The 13388-nt window shown below is 43.8% G+C and overlaps 1 protein-coding gene across 6 annotated transcripts in view; it reads right to left on the reverse strand.

The window, feature by feature from the left end:
* AEBP2 (AE binding protein 2) overlaps positions 1–6422 on the reverse strand; it is a 90721-nt gene extending 84299 nt beyond the window's left edge. For all 6 annotated transcript variants that reach the window (XM_038410722.2, XM_038410714.2, XM_043516822.1 and 3 more), the window contains exon 1: positions 3093–6422. In XM_038410722.2, the coding sequence (XP_038266650.1) occupies positions 3093–3679 (587 nt within the window). In that variant the 5' untranslated portion in view covers positions 3680–6422. The remainder of the gene's footprint in view (positions 1–3092) is intronic.
* Between the last annotated feature and the right edge of the window lie 6966 nt (positions 6423–13388).

Here is a 13388-nt window from a genome sequence, read left to right on the forward strand (position 1 = left end):
TCAGAATGCTAACACTCACCCGAAATTCTGACCCTCTCACAATTCCCTCGCACCCATTCAAACCTTCAGAGAAAAAGTATGGGAAAACAAGCCTTGAATGGTAATCTTAATGTTACCAGACTTAGGCTGTGGCAGATCTTAGCAAAGGATCCCTCACCAACAATGCCCTTCCACTAACCCCTTCCTCCTTTAAACAAGGGGGCTATTAGTTCAAGCCCCTCAGAGCATCATAGGTGAAAAAACAGAACCTTAGCCTTCACTCAGAAATCAACAGGTAGTCAGTGAAGATCACAGAGCATGGGTGTAACGTTCTCTACGTGATATACCAGTCAATAAGCAGGATGCTGTAGTTGCACTTTCCAAATGATTTTAAGGTATATTCCCATGTAGACATCAATACTACAATCTAGAGGCAAACACGTAACAAGACATGGTTCCAAAAAAAAAAAAAAAAAAGTTTTCAAACTTTCTTGTGAAGCATGAACATAGGAAGGGTAGAGAAAAATGATGAATTCTATTATACAGCAAATAAAACACAAAAGAGAAACTCCACCATTTCTTTCCACTGCTCCCCTAACCCAGCTAATTATCTGGGTTAAGTCTCACTCTCACCCTGCTATCTAGCTCTCATCTGTGTTCCAGTATCTATAAGACCCTGAGATAGTAACTCAAACACATGAAGTGGTTTATATTAGATTAAAATACGAAAAAAATCAGTTCTGCCAATCCTCACAATTTTATTGCAACATCTAGTAATTTCTGGTGTTCTTTTTAAAGCTCCAACTCCCAGATTTCATGTCATTTCATGAAAATCTCAACTTTCATTTAAAAGAAGTTTTTAGCACTCAACAGTGGAAAAAGGCATGAAAACATGATCCCAGTGCACACTAAAGGCACATGATACAGTTGGCAAACACAAAGCACTCTAAATGTATAGTTCTTTAAACCATCGTGATTTTCAAGCCAATTCTATGATTTGGAGGGAGGGAGGAAGGAGGGGGACTGATTCAGGGTTTTTGAACATTTGGGGTTGTCAATACTCAAATATACTGACATCAATCTCATCTGCTACATTTCTCCAATATTTGAGTGGACTATTTTAAACTTTTTGTCCAACTAGACATTAAAGTTTTTTTCTTCCCACACTATCATACACTGTTAGGAGTGATAAAAAAGCCCATTTGCAAACCTAAGTAAGTAATTTTTCAAAAGGTACTAAGAACCTGACTGTTTTGGTATTTGTTCCTCTATATGAATATATTAATTAGATTTCTCCATTTAATGGAAGTAAAACTAGAAACACATATTTATGTAAAAATCATAAATGGGCAATGATCTATTAGATTTGTTAAGGACACAAAGCACCATTTATTATCAAAATTACAGAATTTCTTAAGCCATTTTAAAACTCAATATTAACCAGATCTAGAATAGGAGCTGGACGAGTAAAGTGACAAGTAAATAATGTAACATCATTTCTTATTCTATTTATTTGTCCTATCATTTAGTTTGATTGTTAATTAAATGCTAGCACACAAAAACAAGAGAGTTACTTGGTACAGCACATGTTTTTGAACAGCTTGAATCGCATCAAAAACAATATTTTATAAGTATATACAGTACTGCACACTTAGTTCATTGCTCATTTACAAGAAGGAATTAACTAAAATCTTAGTGTAAAAGAAATATTTCATATATAGGAATCATATGTTTATCTTTCATTGGATTCAATTATATACATATTCTATTCAATTTTAATCTTTAAAAAACACCCTAAAGATAACTACACCAACAGAAGTTGGCCCAATAAACAATATTACCTCACCTACCTTCTCTGTCAACTACACTGATTATTAATCTGTGTTTGTTTTAAACAAAGAAAATTATTTTATGACAGGTTTCAGAGTAGCAGCGGTGTTAGTCTGTATTCACAAAAAGAAAAGGAATACTTGTGGCACCTTAGAGACTAACAAATTTATTTGAGCATAAGCTTTCGTGAACTACAGCTAACTTCATCGGATGCATTTCTATTTTAGAACTATTTTATGGTCAGAGAAAAGGTTGGTACATGACAAGGCCTTTCCACACACCAGATAGCAACCTATGCCGGTCAAGTAAACTAAAATCTCCCCTCTATATAGTTAGAGACAGGTTGCTTCTCTATGTTCTCTCTCTAATACACAAACACCTGCACTGGTATAGATAAAATACACCAACACCTTTAAACACTTCATCTTTGAACTTTAAGTCATGCTGATTGCATTTTAACACAAAATACAACTACAAAGGCACTTGACGCGGTTTTATAAAAGAGGCATTGGCATCCCAGGAAAACAGTCGTTAAACTTTACTATTTAAATACTGATCTGCACATCAAACTAGAAGGAACCAAATCGAGTGGCTCTCAAAACAGCCCGTTAATGATTTCTATACCTCAAGAACTGCACTCTCACCTGACGAGAGATTTTTTAGGGGAAAAAAAAAACCTTCAGGAAGAAAACGAAGGCCTAAGGACAAAGTAGATTTCTGAAAGTACGGAGATCGGCGACTTTTTTTTCCATTAAGCCTGGTAAAGAGCAGACCCATTCAGGAGAGAGCACTAACCATGCAAAAGCTCAATATGCAAATAAAAGTATCGAGACCTCTCTTCCTTCTGCTGGGTAAGTACGAGAAGAAAACACAACCCGCCTGGTGGCTTCCTAGCCCTTGTTCTCGGTTCTAGGAATGACAATCCCCACCCATCCCTTCTTCCAGCACTAGCTGCCCGCTGCCCCTGCCTCGGAGATGGCCAGGGGCAGGAGGAGCGTAGGTGGTGGTGGGTTGGGGCTGCGGCTGGCTCCAGCCCCGTGTGCGGGCCGTGTCTCTCTCTCTGGGCTGGGGGAGGTGATTTCCCAGGGCCGGTGTGTGCAGGAGGCGCAGGAGATGGCGTCTCAGGGCCCCCATCTCAGGAGGCATTTCAAGGCTGAACCTGCCCCAGCCTCCCTCGACTGAGGGAAGAGCTGCAGGGCCGACGTCCCCCCATCCCCGAGCGGGGAGCGACCGCAGGGCCGTGGCTGGCCCCCGCCTGCCGAGGCGCGGGGGGCCGCACTGACCTGTCCTCCGAGTCCATCCGGCTCAGGGGTTCCCCGTCCGAGGACATCTCCAGGCTGCCCCGCCGGCCCCCCGACGTGGCGCTGCAGCTGCTGCTGCCACTGCTGCCGCCCCCTCCGCCGGTGCCGTAGCCTTCGTCTCCGCCGCTGGACACGCTGCTGCTGCTGCTGCTGCCGCCGCCGCCGCCGCCGCCGCGGCCCAGCCCGTCCTCCGGACTGCCCCGGGGGCCCTTGGGCTCCTCCTTAGCGTCGGCCTCGCTGCTGCCGCCGGGGCTGGGCGAGCGGGTCTCGTCGCTGCAGCAGCCGCTGCTGCTGGTGCTGCTGCTCCCCACCAGGCTGCTCTCCTCGCCGCCCTCCTCTTCCTCCTCCTCGTCCTCCCCGTCGCCGGCCTGGCTGGCGCTCTCCGGGCTCGGCTCCGACATGCTCTCGGCCTCGCCGCTCAGCAGCAGCAGCGCCTCGGACTCCGCCGCCCCCGCCGCCGCCGCCGCCGTCCCGGCCTCCTCCTCCTCCTCCTCCTCCTCGGCCGCCGCCCCCGCCTCGCCGGGAAACAGCCCCTCCGGCTCCGCCATGTCGCTGAGAGCGGCCGCCATGGCGCCGCCGAGCTGCTGCCGCCGCCGCCGCCGCCGCCGCCTCCTGTGTCGCTCGCTCGCTCCCGCCGCCGCCTCTCGCCCGCACAATCGCGCAGCACAGCGAGCGAGCCGCAGAGGGGAGGGGCCGCCGCACGCGCTACGGAACTCGCCCGGGGACAAAACACCGAGCGGCGAGGGGTAGCGCCCGCGGCGCCGGGAGGGGAAAAGGAATCGAGGACACGAGGCCGCCTGGGAGCGGGCAGAACCAAATGCGCGGGGGGGAGGGAGGAAGGAGAGAATGGGCAGAACCAAATGCGCGGGGGGCGGCTCTGAGGCGGGGCGGGGAGGCCGGGGGCAGCTGCTAGCTCTGAGGGGGACGCGAAGCTGGGAGGCCGGCAGTGGTTGGGGCAGGAGGCCGGGCTCCGGGCTTCGCACTGTTGGCTCTTCCAGTCAGGCCCCTCCAGCTCAAACGGGGACCCTCAGGCCCTCTGCCCCTGCCCCGTCCAGGCACGGAGGCGGGTAACGAATTGCCCCAAACTCCCCGCCCCGCTCAGAGAAGTAACTTTCCTTACTTCTTCGAGTGCTTGTGCAAATCCATCCCCCCCCCCCGGGTAGCACCGCACTCCCTGTGCCCCACCGTGTGCATGCGGAGTGCCCCGTGGCGTTGGGAAGATGGCAGCACGGCTCTGCCAGAAGATGGTGAAGATGGTGATGCTTCCGCCAGAGCATCACACTCAAGAGACGGATGGGCTGAACAACCCCGAGTGGGGGTGAGCCCTAATCTGAGCCTAGCTAACTCATAACAGACCCTAATCCAGCCCGCCGCCCACTGGGGTAGGCTCGGTGGAGATACTGCTTGGCCTTCCTCTCTGTCGGCAAATGGTACAAATCATCTCTTGGAAACTCTGAAAGGTTAGGCTCTTAGTGAATAAAAGGAGGCCCTGTGAACTTGAAATGTACACCGTAGCTTTCCCCTGATTAGTAAGTGTTCTAGGGGAAACACCACTAAAAGGGTCATTTGGTTCGAATGGAAACCTGTTGCTACCGTGGGCAGGAATTCAGGGTGGGATCTGAGTGATGCCTTACCCATATGAAATATTGTACAGGAAGGGCCAGCCATAAGAGCTTGCATTTCCCCAAATCTTCTAGCTGATGTAATTGCCACTACTAAGGATGTTTTTGTAGATAAATGCAACAGGGAACAGTTTGCTAGGTGCTTGAATGGATGTGGCTTACCTGCCAGCACAACATTAAAGTCCAATGGAGAAGGAGGTCCCCTTACTGTTGGGAAAAAGGCCCTTAAGAAATTTAATCATACTAGGTGGAAAAAAACTATAGCGTTGCGGGGGGAGGGGAGGAAATAGCGGGGATGTGGCAATATAGCTCCCAGGAACACTCTAATAGATAGTTCCAAGCTCTTTAGAGAGTCCAAGTAGTCCAAGAATTAGGGATCTGGGAATCAACAAGTTGTAATTGACTTTGTTTACATCAAATCCTGAATCTTTTCCACTTAACAATCTATGTTAGTCAGGAATCTTTTCTACTTTGGATCAAAATGTTCTGAAGGAACATGATCTCTCCATGTCTGACATTCAATAAGTAGCCAGGCTGTGAGATGGAGGGAGGCTGGATTTCAAGGTAAGATGTTTCCCTTTTTTTGAGATATTACATCTGGTAGAATTTGAAAGGTTTTCAGTGGACAAAATGATAAGAGCATCAACTCCAGGTACCAAAATTACCTCAGCCAGGCAGCTGCTATCATAATGACCTTGGCAACATCTTGTCTGATCTTTTTGAACATCCTGGGAATCAGAGGGATGTAAGCATACATCATCCCTGGCAACCACTGAGTGAGGAATGTATCAGACAGGAATTCTGGGCTTAGACCTCCTTTGGAGCAGAAATTGATACATTTCATGTTCTTGGGTGGTTGCAAATAGGTCTACAGAAGGATGACCCCACACGTGGAAAATGTGATGAATAACAGAATCCTTGATCATCCACTCATGGCTTGACAAAACTATCTTCTAGAGCATTCTGCAGATCTAGGATATGTATTGCTATGAGAGATTACTTAGTGCTGAAACATCAGTTCCATAGTTAACCTCCTGCCAGACATCAAAGGGTTCCTCCCTGCCTGTTTACATAAAACGTGGTTGTTGTGTTGTCAGTCATAACTTGAACTGTCAGTCCATGGATAATTGGTAGGAATGCAACACAGGCTCTGCAAACCACTTTGGGCCCCAATACATTTATGTGTAGTCAAGTATCCTCATGGGTCTGTAGATCTGGAGCTTGATGATGGTCCAGATATGCTCCCCATTTCAGAAGAGACATGTCCTGCCATGAGTGCAGGGGACTGAACTAGATGACCTCTCAAGGTCCCTTCCAGTCCTATGATTCTATGTCTATCAGTAAGGTCTTGAGTGGGAGAAGTGGGTAAAAAGTGGGGGGGAAGGGAACATCTTTCACCATCAAATGCACCTCCCATTGGATGCCAGAACTAGGGTGCCCTCCTCTTAATGATAGAGTCATTGAATGAGAGGCTGTATTCAGAGGCATCCATTGCTGCCTGGAGGGACATCCTGGCTATTAGCTGTTCATCAGCAGTCAAAGATTGAAACTCTGTTCTACAGGGGGACATTGTTTGTAAAATCTGAAAATTTAATGTAATTTAAAAAGTCATCACCAGAAACAACTGATAACTAGTAATCCAGAATTGCTGGCTGGCGGATGAATAACTCTTATATCTGAATAAATCTCTGGAAGTTATCTTTGTCTGTTGCTGTGTGCTTGTTTCATTAACCACCAAACGCTCGTAAGATATAGGTGAGTGTAGATACTCAGACCTGGTGGGTGGTACCTGTACCACTTACCTGCCTTTTTAGAGGTTGGAGGTTCTGATGCAATTGTTTGCCAGATATGCTTTGCTGGGCTTTGTTGATGAGCAACTGGGTATGGAAGCACAAAGAATGTCCAAGAACTTATGTGAGCTTTCTTGTGCTGTCTCCACCAATATCACAAGAAAATCAGTGATATGTCTGAGCAGATTCTGAAAGCTCTTGTAGTTGTCTAGGTGAGACAGTATAGATGAGATAACTGCCTCATCAGAGAATGAAGTTAATACAGCAGCTGGCTTTGACTCATCTTCGGTCTGGGGGTGCTCCTTTGCGGATAATTCCTCAAGGGGTTCAGATTCATGGACTGCAAGCTGAGACCTCCTAGCTCCCTGGGAAGGTGAAGGAGAAGAGGTTCTCACCCTGGAAGATGGTGCAGAAACATAGTACCTTGTTTGTGAAGACCTCAGAGTGAGGTCATGATAAAATGTTATTTGGAACAGCATCTGAAGCCCAGGGAGAAGAGTACCAGGACCAGGGCACATGTCTACTTTTATATCCCTGTACAGTCAAGGCATGTATGAGACTCTTGACTGTTTGAGACTCATAAGGATTAAATGAGGGGATTATTATTGAATATATAGAGGATCCTTCCCTGCTTTGTTGGGCATCTGATGAAGAAAGAGAGCACTCTATCTAAGAGGTGTAGCCTGCTAATTAACAGATTTGCTTGAAAATCTTTGGAAAATTTAAATTATACATGTTGTATTTTTGTGGCAGATACAATGTATTCTTTATACAAAACAGAGACATAGATCTCTGCTGTAAGTGAAAATCTGAATCTGTCCTTAATTATGGAGCTGCTATTGACACCTCCATTAGTTCTCCTTGCAGGCCTGTCAAGAGAGTTATAAAATAAAAACTTGAGTAGACCATCCAGCAGATGGGGCAGTTTTGCACATGCACACTAGCCAATAAATCACCATAATTTAAGAAATTATATTTCAAACTTAACCGCTTATGAGGGAGTCTTCCACTGCCTTTACTGGATTTAAAGGATTACCTTTTCAAAGACAAGGAGAAAACTAATCAAGACCTTGCATGCTGCAAAACCAGCATGAAAACATTAAAGTCCAGCTGAAATACACAATGAATACTAATGAAATGATACACAGCTCTGGAAGAGCACAACTATACTATAGTTATTGTGTACAATTGTAGAATCACTTTAAAACACCCCTCAGAGAACTTACTGTGTGCTTCATGGTAGTTCAGATTGTGAAATTTTGTTTGAAAAGACCTGCTATTTTTTTTTTTTCAAAACTACATGTACATTTTGTAAAAACTAAAATGCTGATGACAGTACAAAACTCTGTTCAAGTGTGTGCATTTTTCATTTTTAAAAAAAATTACTTCTCTCTCTCTCTCTCCACATTATGGCCATTCTGGTGCAAAACCCTTTTCCTCTACAGCACGAGTAATTTTAGGAGAGGCTTGTTGTCTTTCTCCCGCGTGTAAATTCTCATTTGAAAATTTCCCTTTCCTTTGACACACTTTCTATATAAGGTACATATGTAGCCTCCATTTTGTAATTTTCTGAGCACCGCACAGTATTTTATTTATTTATTCTCAGAACCCTCCTGTGACATAGGTAGGTGCTATTATCCCCATTGTACAGATGAGGAACTGAGGCAAAGAGGCACTAAGGTAGATGCTCAGGATCACACAGGAAGTCTGTGGCAGAACAGGAACTTGAATCAAAGTCTCCCAAGTCCTCAACTAGACAATTCTGGACAATTCTTTCTTCTTTTTCTGTCCCACTATTTTGTGATTGCAATGTTTCATTCTGTGATTATTTGTAACTTAAATCTGTGTAGCATTTTGTGTTATAATGGTCTGAGAGATACCGTAGAAAGTTTATGTTTCTATAATATCTCATTAATAAGAGATTGTGGGTACAGAAACATAATATCAATAGACTTGAACTCAGTGTGACTATTTACCTGCATAAAATTGCAGAATCAAAACCAAAGTGCACAATTTGCACTCACAAATGGAGAAAAAAATTAAGGTCAGTTGAAAATCTAGTTTGTGAGGCAATTTTATGTATAAGACACTACTGTATATACATTTTAAATAATACTTAGTGATGGGCTTGAACATGACCTCCAGAGACAATTGGTATCAGTCTTTGTGATTAATAGTATGTCCACACTGCAATTACAAACTTGTGGCTGGCCCGTGCCAGCTGATTCAGGCTCGTGGGGCACAGGCTAAGAGGCTGTTTAATTGTGGTGTAGATGTTTGGGGCTTGCACTGGAGCCCTGGCTCTAGGACCCTGCAAGGTGGGAGGGTCCCAAATGCATCCGATGAAGTGAGCTGTAGCTCACGAAAGCTTATGCTCTAATAAATTTGTTAGTCTCTAAGGTGCCACAAGTACTCCTTTTCTTTTTGCGAATACAGACTAACACGGCTGCTACTCTGAAACCTGTCAGAGCTCTGGCTGCATCCCTAGGCCGAACATCTACACTACAATTGAACAGCCCCTTAGCCTGAGTCCTGTGAGCCCAAGTCAACTGGCGCGGGCCAACTACAGGTTTTTAACTGCAGTGTAGACATCCTAAGACCTGAATTTCATGGTGCGGAATGTGAGATCCAAACACTCTTGAACTTCAAAAAAGTTGAGATCTGCACTGAAGCCTGTCTTTATTATGATATGCATTCTCTATACAATTACTGTCATTATCTACTTGTATAAATAGGTCATATTTCAAGTAGGCCAAATGAGTTTTCTAATAACACAAACAGCAGATAATTTCACTGTCATGTGCCATTAAAACATAATACAGGAGATTATGGATCATACATTGATCTTCTTAGCCTATAGATCAATGGTTCCCAAACTGGGGTTCACAAAATGTTACAGGAGATTCTCCGGAAAAAATTCCCTAATGGCGGACAGAGCTGTCCATCGGGACCCCGGGCAGCACAGGGCCTGGAGCCTTGGGGACTTCCAAGAGCTAAGCAGATCAAAGCAAGCATATCTGTCACACTGAGGAGATTTAAACTTCAAGACTCCTTAAATTAAATAGAAAGGGTGGTGGATATTTTTTGCTGTTTTTAAAATTAAATAGGCTGCTAGTGTTGTTTTTAAATTATTATGAACAACAAGTTTAAGCTTTGTTGTAACGTGCATTGTTTACTTGGACTGCTCAAGACCTGAATGCTTGCTTAGTAGGAGCTCTTTGAGTTGGCTTCTTAAATACCTTCATGCTCTTTCACATTTGATACAGCTTGATGAAAGATAGGAGCCAGAGGCACCAGTACAGGAGGGAGACGAGGGTCACGTGCCGCTCCCACGTCAGCTCACCCCCCCATGGGTCCCTCCCCTTTTTTTCTGGCAGCCCCCCCCAGATCCCCCCACTTTTCCAGAGGTGCTGGCTTTGCCCCTGCACCCCTCTTTTCTACTGGCAGCTCTTATAGGAGCCTTGTCTTATAACAGGCTTAATCAAAAGTGATACAAGTTACAAAAGTGAGATCTTGGAAGAGTGTTGCCATTTTCATAATGTAATGAAAATACTGTAATGATAAATAATAATAAATAGTGTGTAATAAGCATGTCATAAAAACAAATTTTATATTTCCAAGATCACTGCTTTTATAATTTATGCTGCGGTAAGGGAGAAAATCCCTGGAAATATTCATTTTTAGGAGCAGGTTCACAAGACTTGACATTTTAGTGAAAGGGGTTAGCGTGTTGTTAAAGTTTGGGAACCACTGCTATAGACCATGTTGTTTCCAGTTTGTAACTCTTATCTCCTTTCCTATGCTCAAGGACCTACCACGTATATTGAAATTAAATGAATCCGATAGATTCTGCTTAGCTTCAGAGACATACAGTACTGCTTACTATTTCATTCAATCAAATCTCAGAGAAGAGAGAGATTGATGAGAACAACCTACTTTTCTGTTCCTGGCATTCACTGAATGTGAAAAGGGCTCCAAAAGGATTGAGAAAGTGACTGTTGTCATGACAGCACTGGGAAGCCAGGGGATTGAAAAGCCCTTCATCAACTCACTGCAGCAATTCTATGCCAATGGAATCACACTGCCAGTCTGTATTCTGAAAACTACAGGCAAATGCCAACTCCACGAACCTCTCCAATTTCATTCTTCAAACTTCCCTGTAGCCCAAACCTGGAATTTGGTAATTTTGCAAAAATGCTGCCTTTTTCAGGCATCTATTTTTCGTTTTTAACAAGGAGAAAATGCCTTATTCTGCTCCTCCACTGCTTGTTACCTTCCTCTTCTGGCAAAATTGCATTGTACCAAAAAAGCAGTTTAAGATTATTGAAAACCTGATTAAAAATACTACAGTGATCTGCAATTTGAGTCACATTTGCACATTTTACAATCTTGACTACAATTTTTTTCCTATTATTAGTGATTACTGTAGTATTGCAATGGGAATTAAAATAAGAGACTTCTGTGGGAGCATCACTTGCTTGGGATGATGTTCTGACAAGTCTTAGATTCTATCTGGTCAATTCTGGCCATTCCTTGGGTAGATAAAATTATTTTCTTTTAGCCTGCAGTTGGGCAGCCTACCCCCATGTCAACTGGCATGGTGTGATCACTGCAAGTCACATCACTTCTGGGGACATATGAGACTGTTACTGTTTCAATGAAGCTTTTGTTTTACAGAAGTGACAGAAAATGATATGATGCATGGCTGGGAATTTTGTGTTGTAGAAAAAATGGTTTTGCTATATGCAGATTGGCTGAATTTCAATACTTGTTTATTTAAATTGGTGAGAAATATAAACTTGAAACTTCGAAAATTTGTAGAGTCACAACAATTACACTAATATGGACTAAATCTAGTAGAGTAAGAGATTGGTAATAAGGGATCCTGGCATGAGATTCTCACCTCCCCTCTGGCACCTTTCTGTCCGATAGAAGAGCAGGAATAATGTAAAGGGGTGAAACTCCCGTTGACTTCAGTGGGGCTAGGATTTCACACTCAGGTTGGGCTATCAGATTGTCTTAGAGCAGGAACTGAGGAAGACAACCGCAGGTTTTCCCTCAGAGGACCTCCTAGCAAGCCTTGGTGTAGGTGGTGTGCAGGGGGGGATGGCTGAGGGCTGGAGAGTCAAATCGGGGGAGACCACAGCAAGAAGCACTGTGAAGAGTCTGGGCTATAGCAGCTGCCATAAGTTAGACAAGCCTCCCATTATACTGGAGACTGTAGAGCTTCCCAGAATTGTGAGGTCACACAGGTGGCTTAAAGCTACCATGATGCCCCTCACACCACACCACTAAGTGCTATGCTGTGCCTCTAAGAGGCACAACACAGAATCTCACCCCTGAAATCTATTATAAGCTCCAGGGCAAGATTTAGGGGCAGGCAACTGCCTGGAGTGCTGGTCTTTGGGGGCACAAGGCTCAGGGTGCAGTTTTTGTTGTTAGCGACAAAAAGGAAATAGAATGTTTGAAGTAAAATGTTTCAGGTATTCCGTAGGTGGATTCATTTTTTCCACTAACCTCTGTAGACTCTCATAGAACCTCCCAGACTTTCTGAGAACTAAATTTTCCTTGAACTTCCTAGATATACTTTGCAGGTATATAAGGGGCGGCGCATCACCAGTCAGTCAGTGAGATATAAGAACGAAGTGAAGTGAGAGCCCGGCTGCAATATTGTGAACCTTGTTTTATTGTGTAATTGTGAAATGTACTCGTGAAATGGGCTACAAATGCAATAAAAAACAAGGTATTCAAAAGTTTAACAAATGGAGTAGGGGCGTTTAGTGCTTTGAAACCATTCAGTGAAAGTTATTACCATATATACACAACACAATGTATTCTCACTAAAGCTGAGCATACTTTTATTTACAATCACATTTTGTACTGTTCACCCTTTTCTAATTGCTTGTTTCGGGAAAAAAAAAAAGAAAAAATTAGCAGATGATAAACTTCAATAATTTTCACCTACTGAAACATTTAGATAGTTATCCTATTACCCTCCAACACTTAGCTTTCAGTGCTTGTTGAAATGCAGAATGAAAATCTGGTGTGATAAATTATTATTAGGAGCTATTAAATTGTTTCTGAAGTTGGAACATTGTGTGCGTTAATCCTGAAATGTCTTGAGCTAGTCATTTGTGAGAGCAATGATCTTCATGTCTGGATTTCTAATCAGACTATTCAATATAGTGTTAATTCAGTCATTTAAATTTCAGTCTCGATAATAAGTTATTTTTACTGTAATGTGCTCTAGAGTTAGGTGCAAAAGGTCTATTTTTAGATATACTGTATAATATTGTAACCCAGTTTATTATACCAAACTTGTCTAATCTGCAGAAAAAGAACATTTTGATTTACACTGTGCTGGTCTGTGAGGAAACACAAAGAACAGGTACTGTACAGTAAGGATAGGTCATTCATTGAAAAATTATCGTTTTAAGTCAGGAAGATTTGTTTAAGGAACCATAACCTGTATTTATACTGTTCGTTCATAGGTAGACTCTTTGTGCCTCCACTGGGTTACTGGCCATGGCTTCTTTGGTCCTCATTGCTACCTTGAGCCCTCACAAGCTTCAGTGGCTTTTTCTGACTTCCCAGGCTATGTCTACACTGCAATGTAAGCCCAAGGTTAGTGGGACTCAAGTCAGCAGACCCTCGGTTTGAGAACCCAGGACGTGAGCATCTGTAGCAATTTACAACCCTAGGTTAAGAATTTTTTAATCCTGGCCCGAACCCGGGCTCCATCATCCACACCTGAGTCAAACTATCTGTGTCCTAGACTTCATGGTGTCCTCCTGAAATGTGGCTGCTCTAGCCCTTTGTTTATGGTACAGTGTGGGAAAACTTGTTGATCCATCCCCACATGTTAT

Source organism: Dermochelys coriacea, chromosome 1 (genome assembly GCF_009764565.3).
Source record: "Dermochelys coriacea isolate rDerCor1 chromosome 1, rDerCor1.pri.v4, whole genome shotgun sequence".
Lineage (NCBI taxonomy): Eukaryota > Metazoa > Chordata > Testudines > Dermochelyidae > Dermochelys > Dermochelys coriacea.